Raw genomic sequence first — 24,988 nt, forward strand, 5'->3', positions numbered from 1 at the left:
GCGTAGTGCACCGTGATTATGCAGACGTGCAAAGCAAATATTTTAGCTTAGTTTGGGAGAAATTTTAATCGTGCGAAACATTACTTTATTGGTAAAAGTTGTTGGGAAAGTTATCTGTTTCGAAAATAAACCCGCAATCAAGAATAAGTCTGATTCTGAAAAAGTAAAAAGATGCTACTATAAAATGGCGGATTCCAAAAAAGAAAATGGTACTGAAAACGTTGCACGTTTCAAAAAAGGAACCAAACCCAAAAAATAGCATGTTGAGAATTTGGTCTCAAGAATTTAACTTTTTCATCTCTGGATTACCCGGTATAGTAATCATTGGTGTTCATATATTCCGAAGAATTTCGGAAACTATCCCCAAACAACTATAGTGTTTAATAGTTCCGCGCGGTCCAGAAACGATGAAAAAATAATTGCGAAAAAATACCAAACAGAAAAAGAATGTCACCTGTTTTTTCCAAAAGAACCCTAATTTAATATCCAGAAATTGAAAAGTTGAAAATAATGCCGTTTCGAAATGCTCTATGTCAGCAAAATTGTGAAGAACGTCTTATATCCCAATTTGCCTGTACGACGTCTTACCTTGAAAACTTTTCAAAACGCCCTATCCCATAATTTCGTTGAATGATGCCCTTTCTTAGGATTCGGTTAAAGAACTGTGTTTATCAATCGCCACATAGCAGGAAAAATGGGATAGTTTTCAAGCTGAGTTAGGGCGTTTTTTGGAAACTAATTTGGAAAAGGGTATTCATTTATCATACAAATTTTGAATAGACATTCAAGGTTGATATTCCACGTAGCAATAACAAGACGTTACCTCCCATTCTCTTGATAGCGAAACTAACCGCAAATTTTTGCAAGCAGAATATGTATAATTATGTGCACAAGTTACTAGTATTTTCGTTACTTGTGATAAGGAGGTTAGTTGTTCAAAAAGATAATAAGAACACCCCTAATACAATTTACAATATGCACAAGGAATATATACATACATATATATATGCATATAAGATAACAATTCTTATGAGAGCTAATAGATACTTCATTAAAGTTTATAGCAAATTTAGTTAGTTAGTTATCTCACCCGATGTGGTGCGCCCAGTAGACGTAGTATGGTACCCAATTGTGTGGCCAATGGCATTGTTGCTGCAAAGCCATAGGTTGGAGCACGCGTCGGTATTGGATACATGGCGGTACAATTGAGTGGATCGGTATCGACCAGATATTGCACCCGCAATGTAATCAATTCGTCTGGATCCATTTTTACTATCATTTTGTTTGTTCTTTAGTTGTTGCTATTTTCGTTGTTGTTGTGGGTGTTGATTTGACGCTTCAAGCGTTAGCTGGCAAAAACTTCCACCTTCGCTTTAATTTGTATTTGATGTTTTGGTTACTTTGCTTTTTTTCAACTTTGGCTATTACACTATGCAATAACAACACACACTTGAAAACTAATGTTTTTTGTTTTACTCTCATTTGCTGATATGTTGGCAGGTGTATGAGAGCTTTCGCTTTCCGCCACTTATGAACCGTTAAACAACATATTGAGTTGGTGAGCTATTTTCGCGTTGACTTTGTTTTTGGGTCTAGCTCGCACACATTTTATGTTTTTCCCGCATAATTGCTTTTTATTTTTTCTCTTTTTATTTGTTAAAATATGTTATTTATTAACTTTTGTTAGATTATGTATACCACTTTTCTTTTTTAAACATAGATTTAGTTAGATTAGTTAGTTTTTATGAAATCACTTTCATTTTATTATGTTGTGTTATGTTTGGTATTATTTTTTCGTAGATAACTGTTGTTAAAACAGCAAAGACATGGGAAGCAGCTGCACCAAAAATTAAAACAAATTACTTTTATGAGACGCGATAATCCATGCTTTTGTTTGTCGTCGAGAATAGTTTAGATGTTTTGATATTTTCTAGTTTTCAAGTGTTAATTTCACTGCTTCTCGTTTGATGTCAATTGAGAATATTCAATAAATATAGTAGTGCACGACATTACACCACTTATGGTGAGCTTAAAAATTAATAAGGAGCGCTTTATAGGAAAAAATTCAGGCTTTCATAAAACCATTTCTATCTTTCGCAAAATAATTTGTTTGTTTGCAATTTTATTAAATTTGTATAACAATGAGATGAATCTTCAGTTCAAAACCGCCATATCGCCCGTTCTATTGTAAGCTGATGTAATTCAAAATTTAAATTTTTCGAGATTTTAGGAAACCCCCCAAAACCTACTGGTGAGATTATGTTCACATATCTAAAAATTTTTTTCAAAAACGCGTTATTTCGCATTCTTCAACAAATTCTCAGAAGGGCGTTTTCGAAACGGCAGCTGATATGGTTTGGATCAATAGTTATCTAAAACCACACCCTTTCCAGCAGTATTTCGAAAAAATACCATGTGTACTGAAAAGTTTTTAGAAAAAGCCATATGAAATTCAGATAAATGAAATGCATTTTAGAAAAACGCAAAGGTGATTCGGAAAATTTTAAATTAAATTCATAAAAACTCAAATATATTTCAAAAAACTATCAATAGAAATTCGCAAAAACACACACAGCGCTAACGCAATTTATTTTAAATTTTCGGAAATATTTCTAGTAGAGTTTATGATTTCTTCTCTAACACAGGCGAGATTTTCGAGGCCCGAGAAATCGAGAACTTGACTTCTCGCGATATTCTCGTGTCTCGAAGTACTCGTAAATTTCGCGAGCTTCCCGACATTCTTACTTAATCTCTATATGGACAATATTTATACACTTGGTTTTTTTACTTGTGACGTTTTTGTTGATTATATTGCTTCAATGATATTTAACTCAAAAGATATTTATTATACATATATTTTTGTTCGCAATATTTTATTTTGCAACGAGTCATCACGAACAGGGCTTCTCGAATACTCGCGATCTTTTCGGCCTACAATTCAGTCGCTGCATTGGCAATATTCTATACATTTCGGGTTTTGTGCTTGTCGTTTTGCAGACATTTTGACTTGTGCTCCAGAAGAAATCGTAAGCTCTATATAAAACAGCCAATGAATTGATAAGTTAAATGTCGAGAAGCTCGCGAGCCTTACGAGTAATTCGAGATTCGAGAATCTCGCGAGAAGACATGACTCGCGAGAAATCTCTTCTCGAACATTTTCGAGAAATCGTAAGCTCTAATTTCTAGTTTTTTCTGGGGTGTGATTTTTGTTGTGTGAAATGATAAGGTGAAAAAATTTCCATACATTTGAATAAGATTTTATTTGAAATATTTTTTTTTCATTTCACCGTTTCACACAACCAGAATTCTCCCCCTCAAATATCTTTGATTTTTTTGAATTACATTCTTGCTTTTCTGAAATTCATTTGTGGTTTTCCGTTGGAAAAGGTCTCAGTAAATTTTGTTATGAAAATTCCTGTGTCCCGATGTTATGTGGAAATATGTATATGTATATATCTAAAAAAAACTTTCGGGTTGCATTACCACTATCTACTATTCTCTCTTTTTTATCTCATTTACAATCTTTCTACCTTTCGCTGTTTTGATCCGTGTACCTCTCTACCTCTTTCTTTCCCTTGAACCCACCAATTCCAACCATGCCTCCTTTTTTCGCTTGCAATTATTTTTCCATCTCTTATATTATAAATTTGTCTTCTTAGCTCCTCTCTCGTATATAAATTCTTTTCGAAAAGCTTGGCGCACGGCGCAGTTACCGGAAAAAGAAGTGTAAACTATATACATATATCAAATGTATTTTGTCCAGTAAATAAAATGGATTTTAAGGAAAAATACTTGAAATTTCATTAAGATTGAAAAAATTTCATAAATTTGGAAAAAATTGTTTCTACACCTGTAAAATAGCAAAATGGTCCTTTTTCTCATACGTTCGCTATTTCATCTGGGTTGTTTATAAGTAATTTTTTTTTTTTAGAGTTTTGGTGAATCGTTCCTATTGACAAAATATGTCTGAAGTAAAATCCTTAAAAAAAAACAGTGCCAAAAATTCCGCTCCGTTACTTCTCCATGCCCATATTTGAAGTCCGTACAATACAGCGAGCATATTTTAGTTTTATTTCTTTGAGTCTAGAGCCGACAGGTTCATTGAAAGTTTGACTCAGAGTAAATTCAAATAACAGAGAAATCTTTCAAAAGCACCACTTGCATTTACAGTTAATTCACAATTTTGTTGAAGTCTACTCATACCATATAATCAAATCGGAATAAAATTCAATAAACAAAACCCCATTGATAATAGTAATTTGCCAAATGCGTATTTGAGTTTGATCCATAGATAAAAGTATGTATTCACTTAAGTAAATTGGGAGTGCTCTATAAAATTGTATGTAACCCAATGTCAACAACACAGAGATTATGCTAAATCAATAATAAATACTACAAGCACATAAACACATATATACATATACACATACCATATGTTTAACCAATCCAAAAAAATTGGCCAACACACCCAGTAAACGATATAATTACAATTCATCACACACATGCCAATGCGAATCAAATGCCAATTGACTGGGATGTCGTCACCGTCAAAGCGCCCACATTTTTCCGAATACGCATATCTGACGCAGTCGAGTCGCTCTAACTTGGCTGACTTGGGTGTTTTGACTCAATCAACAATTTGAATTTTCACAGCTTGATTTCGTCGCTTGACTTTGGCTTCAATTTTGCAAATTATGTAATTCAAAGCTTTAAAGCGCGCGTGTGTGTGTTGTATGTACGATAACGTAAACAGAATTTGAGATGGCAAAAGTGAAAAGCAGTGAAATGCCAATTAAAGTAAGACCAATTTATTGTACTGTACAAAAAATATTCAAGCAATTTCCACGTATTTGGTAGCTGTAAAATCACAAACGCATCGTAATACAAATTTTATGAAGAAAGTTGACCTACACCACCGATAAGGTTGGGGAAGAGAACTTTGCACGTTTTACAGTAGCTCTAAGTGTTTATACATACAGACAACAGTTATATGCAATTATTGGCTAGTTTCAAGGTGCAGATGTCAATGATGATGCATCTTGAATTCCAGATTTGCTTCAAAACAAAGAAGAAAGTAAAAGTTTAAAGATCAACGGCTCTTCATTCGGAGATACCGAAATATTTAATTACATATATTTGAAGGTATCTGACTCGCTCCGATCAGCATCTTTGTACCTTACTACTATATGAACATATTTCAGAGCAGATAGTAAGATATGCAAAAAAAGCTTACAAGCTGTACTTTGTGATCTAAAAGATAACTTGTGTGAGTCAGACTTCATTAAAATATGTCCAGGGATTTTTGGAATTTTCTAATAAAATAAAACTGCAATATTACCTGAAGGCCACAACTTAGCAGGTGGGTTGAGTTGAAACTACATAAAATAGTGCAATCTGAGGAACTATAGACCGAGAGAAATCAACATATGAAAATCAGCCAACTTTGGGCTTGCAAACATACAAGATCATATGGGAAGGGTGTAGGTCAAGGTTATCGCATCAAGACGTATTCCATGGTACAAAAAGAAGCACTAGAAAGTCAACCTACACGGACGGCTCAAAAATTAATAAGGAAACTTAGTTAAGGTTATATTATGAACTTGCTAAATAATGCATTGTCTTTAGGGCCATGCAGTGCAGGGCTAATGTCGGTATATAAAAGGCATTATGATCTTTGTAAGCAGCCTAACGACTTTAAGGGCATACGAGTCAAATGTGAAAAATTTGAAATAATGCGAAGGCCCAACCTCTCCTGTGTGCTTGGGGCATCTCCATAGTTGTTTTTCCTGCCATTCCAGGCATATCAGTAATAAACGGAACGATAGCGCTGACTAAAGGCCCAGATTAAAGTAAGAAAATCCAAGGAGCAACGAATTTTCTGTTTCCGCACAGGGATGGCTCGACGGCCATATTATGATTAAAAAAAAAAAAAAAATTGAGGTTTCTTCGCCAACTCAATCAATATCCAAGAAGTGTACTCAAGACGATTCCAAAAAAATGTGGGGTTGTTAGACTTATCGTTCCCACAAGAGTCCCTGTAGCAACATCAGAAAACAATACGCGGCGTACCGGATTAATATCCAAAAGGTTTCCCACATCGATAAGACTCTCCTCAGCCTTCGGACCCTAGATCTTCTAAGTGGTTTATGAAGTAATTATTGTAGAGCTCGGAAACGACATGCCGTAGAAAAAAAGGGCATGTGTAAAAAATACTCGTGAAGTTCGATGTGTAAATATAGAAACTTGGTTTTTAAGTTAAGTTTGCGAGCTCGCCTCGGTGTGGAAGTTAAACAACAACAGAGACAATTCTATCAGAAACAAATAACTTCGAAGAGAATAGCTTCGTGGGCTTATCATCGATAATAGCCTATACCGGCAAGTCGTTGTTTTATTATCGGCTTATTGTTCTGTTGAGGTTTTGGGTTTGTTATCGGCTCTTTTACAATATATTGATAACCTTTCGATATCAAACCTATAACTTTTTCATAAAAGTCGACAACTTCTCGATAACAATTCGAAAACACACCGATAAATATTTGTAGTAATCTGATAACAAACCGATATTTTTTGTTAAAATAAGGATATTTCCATAAATTGTCGGTAAACTTTCGATAATAAAACGATATTTTCCGATTACAAATCCACAACTTTTTGATAACTAATCGATAACTTTTCAATAAAAATCGATAACTATTCTATAGTAAATTGATAATTTTTGGAAAATTACCGATAACTTGTCGATAAATAACAGTACTGAAGTGGCAGCCTTTGAATTCGATAGAAAATTTATGATATTTCGCTAGCAAATCAATAAGTCGTCTATATCTCGCCGATAACGCACTTATAACAAACCATTAACTCATCGATAACAAAGTGTTAAGATTTTGATAACAAATATAACACGTCGTCCGCTTTCGGTTCCGGTTTAGGTTTTGACTTCTAATCCTGCCTTTCCTCTCCTCTCCCTTTCTTACTTCCTTTCCTTCTTTTTCTTTCTTTTCTTTCCTTTATTTTCTTTTTCTTTGCCTTTCCTTGCCATAAGTTGTGTGAGGACTAATGGAAAAGAACTCAATGTCATGAGAGGAATAACGGTGCACTGGCCTACTATCTCACGTGGATCGTGGATGGATACAGTGATTTCCAGGTATTATGCAAGCGTATAATATGGAGTATGGACCCTTATTTCGCTCAATTCAATTGTACAAATGTACAAATCCAGAAATATAAAGTTATGGAAGAAAACTGCTTAAATAATTTTGGTCCATACCTGTACTCAAGTTTTTTTCCCCTTCAAGATGTTTAAGATATTTTGCTTGGTTCTACTAAAAGAAACTAATAGTAAGTTTACAATTTCAGTGCATTACTCACTGAGGATCTACAGGAGTACTTGCCTGGCCAGTATGGCCTGATCTATCCCATATCCGCGCGATTTCATTCCACGTGGTACAGCATTTCCCATAATCACGGATCTCTATTATTGAGATACGAAATTTCACACTATATTTCTTAAAAAATCAACTCAATTCAATAATTCTTCTTTCCAAAACTCCATCCTTCAATTGCGTGCGTCAAATTGACAAACAAAAATCAAATATTTTTGATTATTCGACAAAGTTCTGCGAAATGTTTTCCAATATTTACCGTCACACATTGTCCTGCTTGGGAAAGAAGATAGCGTTCGCTCATGTTCGCAATACCTCACAGATTTGTGCACAAACGCTGCAATACACAAAATTCGGTGAGCCTGCTGATGTGCTGGAGCTTGTTCAGCAAGAAATACCCGAACCGACGGATTGTGAAGTACTTGTAAAAATACTCGCAGCACCCATCAATCCCTCAGACATCAATACAATACAAGGCAAGTATCCAGTAAAACCACCTTTTCCAGCGATCGCCGGTAATGAGGGTGTAGCCGAAGTGCTATGCGTCGGAGAAAAAGTCAAGAAACTTAAACCAGGACAACGCGTTGTTGTAGCCGTAAATGCATTGGGCACTTGGCGTACACACGCAATCTTTGATGAACATCAATTAATGGGCGTTCCAGCTAAACTCGATTTGGCCGCAGCTGCCACATTGATCGTGAATCCACCGACTGCATATCGCATGCTTAAGGATTTCGTGCCACTCGCACGGGGCGATTGCGTCATACAGAACGGTGCCAACAGTGCTGTGGGTCAAATAGTGCATCAGCTGTGTAAGGCGTGGGGTATCAACTCAGTCGGTGTAGTACGCCATAGACCAAATGTGGACGAACTAAAAGAATATTTGAAAACACTTGGCGCAACTGAAATACTCACTGAAGAAGAATTGTCAACAACAGAGATATTCAAAAAAGGCGGGAAATTACGTCCTCCACGCTTGGCGCTTAATTGCGTTGGCGGCAAGAATGCTTCGAACGTAGCAAGACTGTTGGCGCCCAAAGGTGTTATGGTCACTTACGGTGGTATGTCGCGAAACCCTTTGTTAGTTTCGACGCCCGCGCTTATATTTAAAAATATCTCGTATTGTGGATTTTGGATTACGCGCTGGTCAAAGGAGCAGGCAAAATCTACGGAGCGTGAAAAAATGTTTCAAGAACTTGTACAAATGCTAGCGACTGGAGTTTTAAAAGGCGCAAAGTGTGAAATGGTGCCATTGAAGGATTACAAAAGAGCTGTGGCAGCAGCATTGGACGTAAAAGGATTGGTGGGAAAGAAGCTTATATTGGACATGAGTTGCTAAGTTAACATTATTTATTTACTTGTTGATTGTGAAATGTAAAAGAAAAGAGCGTCGTTAATATACTTCCTATATAAATTAAAAAAAAAGATCTCTCTTAATTCATAAATATCAAAATCGTGGATATTTTATGTTAATCACTAATCCCTTTTCATCTATATATTAATTTTGAAAGTAGCTGTTCTTCCGGGAAAATCCGAATTTTTGTGAATAAGCGACTTACTCCCTTCACACTAAAAATATGAATGTATTTAATATTATTAAATTTAAAATTAAAGACTGATGATTGAAAAATAAACACCAAAGGCTAACGATTATAGATTAAAGATGTAAGCTTAAAGATAAGCCTAAAAATGAAGATTGAATATTCATGACTAAAATTTAAGAACAAAGATTGAGGATCAAAGATTAAAGAATTAAGATGTTCGGCCGGGGTGGGTCTGCTCCTGGAGGTAGGTGGGCGCACCGGGGTCGATCTCAAAGAACGGATGTGTTTAAAAATAAATAAGAGAAGACGAGATTTCTCGTTATATATGATTTATTGTGTGAATGTAGAAATATCAAAGGTTACAATATTACCTGAATTCGAGTTTTCGAGTATCGAATTGCAGAGTTGAATTAGGGGGATCGCACTCAGATGCGGAAAAGTTAGGCATTCTGCCTAAACAAAGATTTAAGATTAATTAACAAGTATCAAAATTTAGAAGTAAAGATAAAAAACTAAATATTCATGATTAAATATTACAGATTAAAGATCTATGGTCAGAGAGGAGCTGACTTTGAATTCAAACTGTTTGCCTGAAATAGAAATTATTCGCAATGAATGAGAATGACTATAAAAATGTGCTACTATAAGTGGAGACAATCTTACTTTTGAGGCGCTGCTGCCTTTTCTACACAGGTCGGCATCAGTATGGTCGGGCTTATTTAGTGAACTAGTGTAAAATATCTAGTCAACTATGGTGATGTATAACTGTGACCAGTTGGATAGAAGAGGCAATGGATTAAAACTTTGCATTAGACGGGGAGCGCCCCTATGGGGTGTGCTGTTTACTGAACCCAAAAAAAACCTGAACTTAGAAGGATTCAAGTCGTTGTGTAGTGTAACCCTTTCAAGCGGTTGTCGGCATAATTTATAAACTCTTCAACATAACTATCTACCTCACCAACCCGTGAGGAATCCTGTTTATTTAGCAGGCGAGGCTAAGGACCCGAACCTCCCCAAAGAAGGAGAGGGTTACTTGACCTAAAAGATTCAGCTTGGTCTCGGGTGAGTAACTTACTGATAGCAATCTTCGGATTGTCCTGGAACCATCTGGGAGTCTCCTTATGGCAACAAGAAGAAGAGATAGGAGACTTCGATCAAGCAAGCTTGTGTTCGGTAAAATCGGTATAGCTATTTTGAGAGTGAATAGAATTAGCAAAGAGCCCGTCAGCGTTACACATATGGGCGCAAAAGAAAAGAACTATCCCTGAAATCTTGGTGTAGTTCCGTTGAATATATGGCAGGCAGCTGAACCAGTAATACTAACCAATATTCATCTGTCTAATATAATCAGAGGTTCAACCAGGCACGATGAAAAGGAAAGAGCACCTAAATTTTTTGTATGACTTTTGTCAGTGAGCAAAAAAATGTGTTTTTCTGTAATGTTGTTAATTTTCTGAGATACAGAAAATTTTGGAGTTATGAGGAGCGTTTTGTTTTCTTTTGATATAAACTTTTAATTGTATATTGCGAACGATAGCTCATAAGAAGGATTCTGGTCTTAACTATTTCGTCTTGCAATGGTATTCTCTAAAATGTTACTTCGTATTTAACGTTATGTCAAAAACAAAGGGGAAAGCAACTGATAAATGATATGTCGCAAAGCGAATTCAACCAATTGGCCGTACAGAAGAATGTCAAGTCAAAAGAAAATTTGCATTGATTTGGACTAACTGACATGAAGACGAATCTATACAAGGTGATGGCAAAGCGAGTTCAGCCCAGTTCGCTGTACAGAATAATGCCAAATCAAAATAATATATGCATTGATTTCGATTACCTGACATCTTGTTGGGCCAAAGCGTTGCTTGGAAGAAGGTATCAGCTAATGTGATAATCGTCTTGACTAACATATTGTTGCACAAGGCGTTGTAGGAACATAATAAAGAAGAAGTCATCAGCTGTTGGGATAAAGCTGGAGTCATTGGTGCCGTATGTCGTATCGCTGTATCCGTATCCCTAACGTAATCAGCTGTTTATCGTTACGACGGTAAACCAAAACCCAATTGGTTGGCTACGATACGGTTACGACCTTAGCGGCACCAATAATCGATTGCATTGATTCTCATAAGGTTGGTCGAATCAGCTGTTAAAAGGTTACCGATACGGTTACCGATAAAGCACCAATGTCTCCAGCTTAACACTTGGTACGGAATACGCTTTGCGTTGAAGATAATACAAAGACGCGAACGATTCGCCTCAGAAGCGAAACGAACGCTTGTAAGACTCAAGCAATAAAATAATATTTTCATAGAATATTTTTTGAGTTTAAATAAACATGCGTGCGTACGTCTTGCCTCATTGCTCATTAATCAACTACTAAACCACTACCACATCAATCATTTCACTCTAACCAACGCAGCTACGGTTTTGATTTTGGTGACCACTGTTTTAAGCGATGTTAAACATAAAGTTTTGCGGCTAAGTCTAGTGCACATACCTTCTCTTGACTTATAACACGAAAGATCAAAAGCTTTGTGAGTTATTTTTGGTGCGATGAGCTTTTCCATTGATCCATTTTTTTACTTTATTTATTTTCCCAATAATTTTATATATGTATGATGACATCAACAAGATATCTATTTAAAGAACACAAATATTTTTTAACTTAATTATTAACCTTTCTAGGTATAAAAATTTGGAGGCAAAATCCACACGCAAGAGGTAACCAAAATACTCTAAAAAAGTAGCTGCTCATTATATATTTAGAATACCATTCTACAGAAGTAAACTCTGTGGCATTTTGTGGCTACCTGCAACAAGAAACTGTACCCATTTCCATCAGCAAAATAACGAAACAAAAACAGTAAGCAGCTGCCGTTCAAGACGCCACAGTTGCGCTTTCTTCCAGGTCTCGTTAGTGGATACTGTTTTGTTGTGCCCCAAGGTGTGTTTTATATTTGTTGCTTTTACTTCAACGCTTATTTGTTCATTGGCGTGGGAACGTTGAATTAATGAAAGAGGAAATACCGTTGCATGTCTGCTATCAGCTGTTAACTGCCAACTTGAAGTTAGAGGCTACCTGCAAAACATTTTGGTATTGCAATGTACCTAACTGAACTTGTGAACGTCTTTGAAGGCAGGAAATGGCAGGTAACTGCAAAAACGATTTCGTTCGTGTTCAAATGCAGTTAATGAGTCAAATTTAATCCTTCAGGTCAAAAAGCATAAATTCAGCACTAAAAGCACAGAAAGTGGATAAAATACAAAACTTTACTTTGAATATAAGAATTGCGTAGCAGGCAGCTGAAACCTTTAAAATCGCCATTGGAAGTAGCGGTGAAGCAAATCATCAAAAAATGGCGCTTCGAAAGAAACAAAGCCACAAGCAGGTGCGATTAACAAAAGATAAAGCAATAAATAATTGCACAGGGTTATATGTTGAGTTGTTCAACAAAAATCAAGAATGGAAGCAAAAACTTATGAATAAAATATCAACAAAAACGAACATGAAAAAGAAGAACGTTACTGAATGGCAGAATTTACGCGCACTCGTACTAAGAAGTTTTGTTTTTAAGCGAAGATTTTCTTATGAGTTTCTACGGCATTGAGAGGTGACGTTAAAAACAACAAAGGTAAACGCAATATTTGCTTTGAATTTAAATATTATCCGCATATGACGGCTGGTATGTTATTTAACGCTTTTTAACTTTTGCTTGTCTTATATGTTTATGGTTTTTGCCAAAACAATATTTTTTTTGTATTTCTTTTTGCGATTTCGCAATGCAAATTTAAGCAAAAGCAAGGCGTGAAAAGGGAATAACCTGTTGATACCAACAAATACAGCGATTAGTCATGCCGAGCTTATGCAAATTTATTGTTGTGCGTTTTTATTGTAGTACTGCAAAAATTTTGTTGATTAATAATTGGTCCATTTAACAATTTCATTTAAAATTTCGTCTGTTATGAAGATATTGAAAATATGCGTGGGACCAAATATATTTTTGCATGCGCTTGCTGGACCCCGAGATGCGCCCACTATATTCATTGCTTTTGTTCTATGAGATAATGTGCCCTTACTGGTTGACCAAATATGCCCATTCTTACCACGAATAATTTTGTCAGATATACAGTGGACCCTCGGTTAACGTACACAATTGGTTCTAGCATCTTGCTCGTTATGCAAAACGTTCGTTAAGCAAAACCATTATTCCTATAAGAATCAATGTAAACTAAAATAATGCGTTCCAGGTCGAAAAAAAATACAGTCTTATATGTTTCAATTTGAATTTTTATTGAAAGAAACCTAGTACCTAGCATTATTAATCTACATTAAGCAAAAAACTGTCTAGAGTCGTTTGTTTCTGACGTCCCTTCAAAATTTGTTCAAAATGGGACACAGCATTATCGTTGAATAATTCTGTTGCACGTACTGCCGCTGTCTGACTGGGGTGATGCTTTTTAACGTATGATGCCACAAACTCCCATGCTTTGAGCATTTCTCTGATTGCACTAGACGGTTGCTGTTCTTCGGTTATCTCCTCGTCTGATAAAGTTTGCTTCTTAACATCTTGTTGTAAATCACATTGCAATTCTATAAGCTCGTCGGTAGTCAGATCTTCACTGTGCTCTGCCACAAGTTCAGCGATGTCATTTCCATCCACCTCTAGCCCAATACGGTCAGCCAAAAATATTATTTCGTTGGTTATTGGATCCGTAGATACTGCGTCGAGTCCTTCAAATGTGCATTCGGCAAAGCGGTCGGGCCAAAGATTTTTCCAGAAAGATTCGAGTGTTCTCTTAGTAACGCCTTTCCATGCCTTATCAATAATTTTGAGACAGGCAACAATGTGGAAGTGATCTTTCCAAAACTCTTTTAGAGTAAGATTTGTTTTTTCAGTCACGTCAAAGCAATGCTGGAAAAGTTCTTTTGTGTAAAGCTTCTTGAAGTTAGAAATCACTTGCTGATCCATGGGCTGAAGCAATGGGGTTGTATTAGGTGGCAAAAAGTGAATTTTGATGAATTTAAACTCTTCAATGAGTTCATCTTGTAAACTTGGTGGATGTGAAGGAGCGTTATCCATAATAAGCAGGACACGAAGAGGCAAATCCATCTCAATCAAATTTTTCAGCACAGAGGGGCCAAAAACATTATTGATCCACTCAGTAAAAAGAACACGTGTCACCCAAGCTTTACTGTTCGACTTCCACATGACATTTAGTTTACTCTTGTCAACATTATGCTTTTTGAAGGCACGTGGATTCTCTGAATGATAGACAAGTAGCGGTTTTATTTTCAAGTCGCCACTTGCATTGGAACAAAAAAGCAGAGTAAGGCGGTCTTTCATTGGCTTATGGCCGGGCATTGCTTTCTCCTCTACTGTTATGTAAGTTCGCTTGGGCATCTTTTTCCAAAAAAGACCCGTTTCGTCCCAATTAAACACCTGCTGGGGCAAGTAACCCTCAGTATCCACAAGCTTCTTGAATTCGCCTACATAACTCTCGGCAGCCTTAGCGTCTGAGCTTGCTGCTTCACCATGCCTTATAACGCTATGAATACCAGTACGTTTTTTGAAATTCTCGAACCACCCCTTACTTGCTTTGAAGTCTTCCCTTCTTGCTGTTGATGTTCCTGGCGACTTTTCAATCAGAGTAGTGAATATCGTTTTAGCCTTCTCACAAATTATATTCTGCGAAATTGTGTCAGCTTGCATTTGCTTTTCGTTAATCCATATCAAAAGCAATCTTTCAACATCATCGAGAATTTGTGGTCGTTGCGAAGAAACTCTTGATACTCCCTTTGAAGCGTTTAGCACCTCAAGCTTGTCCTGATTCTTGAGGATAGTAGAAATCGTTGATTTCGACAAGTTGAACGCACGTCCTAAATCAGCCACACCCAAACCTCCTTTATGTTTTTGAATGATCTTGAGTTTCATTTCAATAGTTATTTTGGTCCTTGTATTTTTCTCCTTTTCCGAATTTTTTTTTGAGGGCATTTTATGTTAGTTATTTTGCAATTTTTATAAAAGCAAAATTAAAAATAAAAAATTTGTATGTTTCAACACGTCTTGTTAATTTTACGAACAATTCTGCACTAAAATAAAACAAAATTCTGAACTATGAAGCAAAAGCTAAACGCAGACAGCCCAATAATGTGAATTCGGGGTTTCCCCTGTTTAGGTTGTTATGCGAGACTTCGTTCGTAAAGCGAAACTTTTTTCCCAAAAAAATGTATTCGTTATGCGAAATGTTCGTTATGCGGGGCGTTCATTAACCGAGGGTCCACTGTATGATGTATTCGTTCGGAACTGAAAGGAACTGAAACGTCAGCAGCATCGATATTTTCTTCAGTGCAGGAATTTACTTGTGTATCCTCTCTATCACAGCTGTTTTCATCATTGTTTTCAACATTCTGGAGACAGTTCTCTTCTCCCCTTCTTCTGAAGCTGAATCGTCTGCATTTATGTTATCTTCTTCGCATAGGACGGCATAAATATCGTCAACGTTCAATTTATTATATCATGACATATTCACAAGTTCTATAAGATATGTACATACAGAAATAATGAGCATAAAACACCCAAATATTAATATATCCAATCGTGATGAAAACTTACATAAAGCTTAAACATACGTCTCGTAGGCGTGTTATACGTAAAAAACTCAAAAATGGTTAAGTTTGAATCAGCGACAAGTGCGCGCTCAGCAAGCATCAACCGACTGCTGACTTGACGAAAAAGCACGAGGTGTTAACTTAAACAGTTTAAAAAAGAAAGAGAGTTTTAAAATCAATGCACACCTCGCAGGCGTAGGTTAGGCTTCTAGGGTTAAGCAAAGGCAAGGCCTGAAAAGGGAATAACCCGTTGATACCAACAACTACAGCGATTAGTCATGCCGGGCTTGTATTGTAGTACTGCAAAAATTTTGTTGATTAATAATTGACAGTAAAATATTTGTATTAATTATTTATTCAAATTAGGCAAACTCAATTTTATTTGCTAGAAAATAGTTTTCTATAATTAGCTATTCAATATTGCTATACCAATAGATTAGCCATCTTTTTTATACTCAGCTGAGCAGAGCTCACACAGTATATTAATTTTGTGCGCATAACGGTACCCCGTAACGGCATAAACTAATCGAGATATATATAATCTTCTATATATCAAAATGATCTTAGCGAAGAAAGAAATTCATTAAGCCACGCCCGTCCGTCTTTCTGCCCGTAAACACGATAATTTGAGAAAATTTTGAGGTATCTTAATGAAATTTGGTATGTAAGTTCCTGGGCACTCATCTGTTGTTGTTGTTGTAGCGATAAGCTTGCTCCCCGAAGGCTTTGGGGAGTGTTATCGATGTGATGATGGTCCTTTGCCGGAAACATATCCGGTACGCTCCGGTACAATTTTACCATTAAGGTGCTAGCCCGACCATCTCGGGAACGATTTATGTGGCCACATTAAACCTTCAGGCCATCCCTCCCTCCTCACCGCGGATAGGTGAGGTTGCCAATTTGGTTTGGAGAAGCTATATATTGCGCTGGCAACCTGAAGGGTTGCGCTACACAGCCCCTTGAATCTGGTATTTTAGTCGTCTCTTACGACAGGCATACCTACCGCGGGTATATTCTGACCCCCTAACCCGTTGGGGTGGGCACTCATCTCAGATCGCTTTTTAAAATGAAATAAATAGGACTATAACCACGCCCACTTTTTCGATATCGAAAATTTCGAAAACCCGATAAAGTGCGATAATTCATTACCAAAGACGGATAAAACAATGAAACTTAGTAGGTGGGTTGACCTCATGCCGCAGAATAGAAAATTAGTAAAATTTTGGACAATGGGCGTAGCACCGCCCACTTTTAAAAGAAGGTAATTTAAAAGTTTTGCAAGCTGTAATTTGGCATCTGAGTATGTAATGTGCGGTTACACCCGAACTTAGCCTTCCTTACTTGTTGTTAATGTGTTAAAAGTCGTTAGCTAGTGAAATAAGAGCTATGTTTTCTTTACATGTATATACATATGCACTTAAACTTTATATGGACTGCTAAGTGTGTAACTTTGTCTACACGTATGAAATTGTGGCGCAGAAAATTAGTACTACTAGGTTTTAGTATGCATTACATTCAGTTGCAACTGAAATGTGTCGCCCCATTTTATCTGTACACTATTCCCCACTTCTATGACCAAAAAAAGGGCGTGCCTCCACTTTTCATCACAACTGATACAGCTGTAGGTTATACCTATGAATAACAGATGTGCGTGTCTCCGCTATTCAGGATAACCCGTTTTGTAGCGAGCTATTTACCACCGCCGCGAATCTTCAATAACTTCCGCTTGATGTGTCTCCTAAATATTAGTTAAAAGATGATAAGTCTTTTTTCACCAGTGAATGCAGATGTATATACATGTAAAAAAAACACGGCTAATTACACTGGATCACAAATTCCAATTTTTTCTGCACCAGAGACGCGATTATGAAATTCCTATGTAAAATCAACTCCTGATTTCGAAAATCAAGGTTATTTTTAGTTCTATGGAAACGTTTTTGAGATATTTACGAATAACGGTTTAAAAAAAAAAAAAAAAAAATTGGGTCCACTTAATCTTATATATCTCAAGCACGAACTGAGCAAATCTGAAACGGTTTAAATCTTTTAAAAGATAATAAAATTTGCTATAAACTGTGCATACAACACTTTTTGCTAGGCCGTGCAGATTCAAAGATAACGAACAATCATTACGGATTATTCCCATTTTTTTTTTTTTGTAAATATATAAAAAAAATTGTATTTTGCGAGGAAGGATCTCGAAAGCTTTTTATTTCTTTGCAGATTTGTTTTTCCTCTCTAAGCTCTTTTTTATTACAAAAAAATAAGCTTTCATTCAACAAAATCAATGGACTAATACAAAAGTTATAAACATTCAAGTAAATATATCCATTTAATACTTAAGTACCCTACGGTACATATGTGTTAGTATTCGTATATCAGTTAGTTAGTTTTTGCAGTTTATAGAACATTTTATGATGATTAAGTGGACCCAATTTTATTTTTTTTTTTTTGAAAAACCCGTTATTCGTAAATATCTCAAAAATGTTACCATAGAATTAAAAATAACCTTGATTTTCCAAATCGGGGGGTGATTTTACATAGCAATTTCATAATGGCGTCTCTGGTGCGTTTTGGCTGTAAACCAGAGTTATGCACACTCACTTCACACAAAATAATATTCACTTTCGTTTAGTCGTCGTTGAGAAAGCAGTGTTGTAACATCGAAAGAGGTTTTGTTTATTTGCGCATTTCAAAAATATACTTTGCAAAACAAACGCCCATCCGTAGAATGATTTTATGTTAGCAATACATTTTTTTTTAATTTTTTGTTATAAAATAATATTTTTATAGTATATTTACAAATTATGTTTTGAGTGTTAACAAACATACGTACATACGTATTTCCTAGTTGCTCGTTCATCAACGACTAAAGTTGTGGAAGTACAACGATGATTTTACTCTTGCCAACACAGCCACATTTTTAATTTTCCGTTCAGTGCGAAGTTTCTATCTTAAGAATGCAATTCAGCACTAATCAATACAATTGAAATTGATATCTTTACATATATGAATATCGCTTAATAAAGGGGAACTTTTAGTAGCTCACGCTCATCTTATATCTCTTACTTCCTTCCTAATGACAACCACTTAAGATTCAAAAACCTGAATCAGCCTTTAGGAGCTGCTGGGTTAAGTCTACAGAATAATTTTTACTATGTATAAATGGCACAGTATTTTTTATTTTTTGTTTTTGTAGGTTTATTTCATTTGCTGTCATATATATTTTTTCGACCAGGCAAATTTACTTTGGTTTTAGTGACACTTCATGGGCGTTGATTAAAATCAATTTAGCCAACCGATACCAATGGGTAATTATAGGATCCCAAATGTCACAACTTAGTGCAATGGTCTGCGGTGTGCGTCAGGGGTCAATTGCTGTTGCTGTTTAGCTTATGTATCAATGACCTTTCTAGCCATATTGATGATCTCTGTTCTAAACTTAATGCTGACATTTCAGAAACTTTCCATTGGGCTAATAACAACGGGCTTCGGTTTAACGGAAATAAAACTTAGTTCTTGCCTATAGCAAAAGGAAAATTGGCTGAGACGGGTATTCCACCGCTTTATATTGGTACCGACGAAATTAAACTGGCGAGTAAAATTATAAACCTCGGCTTTGTAATCAACTCCAGTTTGACTTGTGTTGACCACGTTAACCTGGCTACAGGAAGAATGTATGGCGCACCGCGAAATCTGAGGCTATCGGCGATGTTTACTCCACGTAACATCCGCCATAAATTGGCTGTCCAACTAATTTTAGCTTATTTGACATATTCCGAGTTTATATATAATAAGCTAGATTCGCACTCGGCTCATAGGTTAGACTGGCCTTTAACCATATAACACGCTATGTGTATGGACTTTCGAAGTTGGACCACATATCCCGTTGGAAATCTAGCCTTCTGGGATGTCAAATACCCGACAATTCTCAGGAGGTTTCTATTTTCTATAGGAGCAAATGCTTCTCTATGAAGTTATCATCAGCATTGTCGTAAAGCTAGATGAAAAAATTTAAATTTTTTCGTACTTACTCCTTAGTGAAACTAATCATTGGCATGGCATTAATTGCACGCCCTTACACACTGATAGCTTTTAATAGTTAACATAACCAAACATAAACGAGGTGTCTTAATGTTCGAACCATAGAAAATTTGGAAATTATTTGTGTTTAGCATTCGTAGACCATTAAATCAGTATCTACATACTTATTCAGCCGCCATAAAAGAAGCGAAAGCAAATGCAGTGTAAGGCTTTTAAGGTATACAAATTTGGTCACCAAAAGAAAAAAATTTGCAGTAAAAATAGTACAATTAAATTTAAACATGTGACGCAAAAATAAAGATGTCGGTATATAAATGCATTAGTATGTATGTTGGTATGTATAAATTGCGAATACATACAAGCCTTTTTAGGAAAGACAAGCTTCTTCCTTCATGAGGCTAATTATAAATAATGAGGCTGAGAATCAAACGAAAAAAGATGTATGTAAATTAGGGCGGGTCGATTTAAAAATCGCTCATTGCTCTGTGAAAATCGTATTCTAGGGATCAAAATAAGAAACTTTGCCGAAGGAACCATACCTCTAAAACGAATTCTGATGTCCCCCCTTTGGGTCGAACTTTTGGGTAGGGGCAATTTCAATTCTACCTGCTGTGTCTTGTGGTGACTTAAAAAAAACAACACAAGCAATTTTACGATCTGCAATTGTGTCACAGTGATGCCTTGGTTTTAAAACGGGGTTGTAAAAACGCTAACTTCTAATAATTGTTTTTAATTTCTTTTCTATTACTAAGTTAAATTCCGTTTTTCATTTACATATGTTCTGACTAAATAAATTTCTAAAGAGAAAAATAAACTCCAAAAAGAAAAAACATAGGCATTTCAAAGTGGGGTTTTTCAAAATTTGCCCCTACGACCCAAAGGGGGGGACATCAGAATTCGTTTTAGAGGTATGGTTCCTTCGGCAAAGTTCCTTATTTTGATCCCTAGAATATGATTTTCACAGAGCAATGGGCGATTTTTTTGCCTCCCCACAAATCGACCCGGCCTAATGTAAATACTCGAAAGTAAAAAGCTGACGGCAGGATTTCACGATTCCTCTATGATTTCTATGTAGTGTTTAGAAAAGTAATTCTAATTTCAGTTGCGTCAATATTCGTGACCATTTGTAGTAGCAACCAAAGAGTATTAGCACATGTGAATATACCACACATTTTGTGCAAATTTCGCGCTGAATTCCATTAATGATTGTAAATAGTGATAAAAAATATTGTTTCGCATGTAATTCGTATGCAATTTATGAGTTCATAACAAAAAAATAAAAAAATTTATTTTTAGGTTTCATTAACTATCAAATATATTAAAATTGTTCCGTAAGTCAAAAGCATTTAGGCTATTTGAGTGCCTTTTATGTGTATGCGTATGTGTGGGCAGCATTGGCAATGGTTTAAGTGCTTGCCATTCGTGATTGTGGATGGTCATGTGTGGCAACCTTGCGTGCAGCAGCGCCAGCAACAACAAAAACACACACACTCAAATGAAATCGAAATGTTATTTAGTGGCAACATCACCCACACACGCGTTGCCGCATTACCAAAAATGCAAAACAAAATAAAAATTCAACAGCAGCCTGGCAGCGAGTTTGTTTCTTAAATTTTTCGTTTTTCGCCAATAAATGAACTTTCACTTTTTTTGGCACTCATTGCTGGAATGCTTTGGTTGAATTGATTGGTCTTTTTGTTTTTTTTTTCCTTCCTGAGTATCGCTTGCGTTAGCTTTGCAGTTACATACGTTACGACTACATGCAGAGCTACCGACAACGCCATTAACGGTATAAGTATTACATTGTTTTGCCATTGAATGCTTTTGCGTTTCTCCGCTATTCGTAATATGGTTGCGTTGTTTTAGCAAATTTGTTGCATTCACTATGGCAAAATATAAAATTTCCTCTTCCTTTCATCATCAATTATGCAAATTCGGTAATGATTTCAAATTTACGTTCACTACGGAGCCAGTTAATGGTAATTGAAAGTTTTTGCAAGCTTTTTTCATTTAATTGCTAATATCAGTTAAATTATGTATTTAAGATAAATTTTAGCCTGGTTAGATGCAAATTAATAAATCTGCTTGTGAGGTGATTGAACTTCAAAATAGGGTGCATAAAAAGTTGCATTGCGTAATCAATCGCCCTTTAGTTGCATTAAAGCTTACAATCAAATCGCAGCCACCGATAAAGCGCCAACTTAGCTTTTCAAATAATCAGGAAAGAGTTGTTGAAGCCTTGCTTCAACTTCTATGTAGATTATTGTGGAAAGAGTTCATATCTGGTCATTGGAGGCCAAGCCTTCTGTGCCTTATCCACAAGAATGGAGATCATGCTGGAGCTCTCAAAGCAAGCACCGAATCGATACCGAAAACCATATGACGTATTTCTAAACCGTAACTGTAGCTATATGCAGAAAGTGTAATCGTGACTCCACTCTTATACTGTAACCCTGACCATATCTTAGCCATAGTCACCACGATTCCCAAAACCACTCACCATAAGCGTACATAGCTCTAAAAAAGTAGAATTCAGCGAACCTGTAGCAGTAAACCCATTCTCTTAACTATAATCGCCCATAAACTCGCAATAACTTTTGCAGGACATCCAACCGTAGCTGCCACAATAATCATAACTATAGACATAGCCATAAGAGTACCCCATACCTTAACCGTAAACATAACCGCAATTATAACGCAGTGTTGACCGCAGTCGTAAGCTTAAATCGCAGAGGCCGTAAAGTGGAACTATGAAGAAACCAGAGGAAGAAGTTGAACTACAACAGAAATATCTTTACCATAGAGATTAATTTCGTATTGTTGGCAGGAGCCCCGCCTGCTTCTTATCGTAGAAATCAATACCGACAAGATATTTGAGCTATTTATTTTATTATTTATTTATTTATTTATTAAAACAAACAACAAAAGGTCATCAAAAACACGGCCGTAAAAAATAAATAATTTTCAATAACAAACCAATAACTCGATAACTTTTCCCGAACACGATGATACAAAATTTATATTTTTCTAATAACACGGTGATAACACACCTGTTATAAACCGTTAACTTTTCAATAAATATGGTACAACATTTCATTAATAAATCGAAAACGTTTCGATAACAAATCGATAAATTGCCGATAACCTTTATAATCGATTAAAAAAACGTGTTTCTAAATTTTCGATGTTGCTTTTTTGAACCCTTGACCTTCAGTGTGGTAGGCGGAGCACACTACCACTGCCCGCAGTGGCCGCAAGTGTATAGCAATATGATAGTGAATCGATAACTCGTCTATACTTCGTTGATGACACACCGAGAACTCTTCGATAAGAAATGTATAACACGGCCATATCCCATCGATAGCAAACCAATAATTTATCGCTATCAAACCGTTAATACTACAATAACAAATCGATAACACACCACGTGGTATCGGTACTAGAGATGCCACGAATAGTGAATTGGCCGAATACCGAATATTCGGCAACGCTGTCGGCCGAAGCGCCGAATATTCGGCACGAAATACATGCTTGTCGGGGCGCGTTAGCTGGATTAAGACAAGTGGACACCTGTTTTCCTGCTTGTACATAACAGATCATGAAACTTTAATAAATCTGACAATGGGAACTATTGGAACAATGTATCAAACTCCTCAAACCATTCGAAGAGATTACAAAAATAACTAGCTCAGGTATCTGTTGCATCTCTGAAGTGATTCCACATGCAGTAAATTTATTAAAATACCTGGGAAAAGCAGAGACAGATGAGAAAGTACCAAATATAGTAACAATGAGATCTTCACTGCAAGGCGAGTTTGAAAGGCGATTCAGCTTCGATGAAAAAAACAAATATCTGGTTGCTGCTTTTCTGGATCCTCGCTTCAAACCGTGTTTCCTAAGATTGGTTCAGGCAGAAAGAGCAAGACAAAAAATTCTTCTAGAAGCTCTGAAAATAGTACCGATGACGATTCTTCTCCAATTCGTAAGAAAAGACGCCTGAATGAAAATGATAGGACTACTGAAATACACGACAGTTTCTGGAACTGCTTTGAGGAAGCCGCTACAGATAATATGCGAAATGCTAATGATGAGGAGGACGTGGAGAAGAATGCTGTGGCAAAGTTTAAAAGTTTGCTAAAGTTTATCTTTCTTCTCCTGGAAGTAGCGTGTATAGTGAGACCTTATGTTCTGATGCTGGTAACATTTACAATGAAAAGCATAACCGTTTACTACCCAAAAATGATGAAAATCTTATTTTTGTCTAACATAACTTACCACTGATCAATTTTAAATACTAAAGTGTTGTAATTTCGAAATAAGTACATAATTTTGAGTAATATAGCGTGTCTTTTTTACATGATATAATACGTACTATTCGGCCGAATACCGAATAGCAAAAAAAGTGGCCGAATAGGTCTTCGGTTTTCCCTTCTAGAAAGTGGACTTTCCGCTCCCCTCATTATTTCTTTTCCATTCCCTTCATACCACTTCCTTTCATTTCCTTTCTTTACCTTGGCTCAACCACGTATTATTGTTATTATATATACTTCTCTGTTATTATTTCTACTCCTTTTTCTTCCTCCTCTTCTTCTTGTTCAACTTCTTTTTCTCTATCGTTTCACTTTCTGCTTTATACAAGTATCAGCGACCTGTTTCTCTGCCTTCGTTAATTTACTATCAACTCTAGCACGTACATTATTACTACATTACGCTACGGTGTATTGCCTAAACTTAAGCTTACATTCTCTACTATCCCATACAGCATACCAATATCACTTACTACGCCTACATTTACATTTCATATTCCCCCACATAGCATTCCACTTCCAATCACTACGCTTACGCTTAAATTTCCCTTACGCTAATATCCTGAATTCTTCCATACTGTGAATAAAGATGTCACCACATTCATTTAAACTAGTAAATATTCCTTTTTTGTGAAACGGCTCTCAGATCTCTTTTTCAATTCCACTTGAACACTTAAAAACGCTATCTAAAACAAAATATAATAAATAAGATCTTGCTACGCATAATGACCCGTTACCTTATGCCGATCATATAGAAAAGAGCTGTCGCCCTTTTTTAAGGTGTTAATATTGATATGTTTGGTTAAATAACTTTATTTAACATAAACATATTACTTCATCGTAAAATTTTAAACAACATAATATTCAAATGGTTCGAATGCATTTTAATCAAGTCATATTTATTCTTAACGCATCGTCGCATTTAATTTATGAGCATTCAATAAGCGACTTCTTGACGCCCAGCACAAATTACTTGATTACCTTTTGGTCGCTGCAATTGGCTTCATAGCTGAGGAGGTCCAAACGAAGGTAGCTTTGTTGGTTTTATTTTCTGGTTATTCATATATGAACACAAAAGAACACAATGAACGACAAGACTGG

At 36.1% G+C, this 24,988-nt stretch overlaps 2 protein-coding genes across 11 annotated transcripts in view; one reads left to right on the forward strand and one right to left on the reverse strand.

Moving 5' to 3' along the window:
- Window positions 1-24,988, reverse strand: part of Fhos (Formin homology 2 domain containing) — a 206,518-nt gene that overhangs the window by 61,490 nt on the left and 120,040 nt on the right. For 3 of the 10 annotated variants that reach the window (XM_067790426.1, XM_067790428.1, XM_067790424.1), the window contains exon 1: window positions 1,091-1,837. The exons of 6 other annotated variants lie outside the window; for them this stretch is intronic. In XM_067790426.1, coding sequence (XP_067646527.1) covers window positions 1,091-1,279 — 189 coding nt within the window. In that variant the 5' untranslated portion in view covers window positions 1,280-1,837. Of the gene's footprint in view, window positions 1-1,090; window positions 1,838-24,988 lie in introns of those variants that run through there. One more of the 10 variants, XM_067790427.1, reaches the window with a different exon arrangement.
- On the forward strand, window positions 7,624-8,721 carry LOC137253023 (enoyl-[acyl-carrier-protein] reductase, mitochondrial-like). Its single transcript, XM_067789253.1, has one exon. The coding sequence runs from the start codon at window positions 7,624-7,626 to the stop codon at window positions 8,719-8,721; it is 1,098 nt and encodes a 365-aa protein (XP_067645354.1).

Source organism: Eurosta solidaginis, chromosome 5 (genome assembly GCF_040869045.1).
Source record: "Eurosta solidaginis isolate ZX-2024a chromosome 5, ASM4086904v1, whole genome shotgun sequence".
NCBI classification, from domain to species: Eukaryota; Metazoa; Arthropoda; class Insecta; order Diptera; family Tephritidae; genus Eurosta; species Eurosta solidaginis.

Bases quoted from the DNA above. Each gene is read 5' to 3' on its own strand.
- LOC137253023 (XM_067789253.1), top strand. From the start codon at position 7,624: ATGTTTTCCAATATTTACCGTCACACATTGTCCTGCTTGGGAAAGAAG.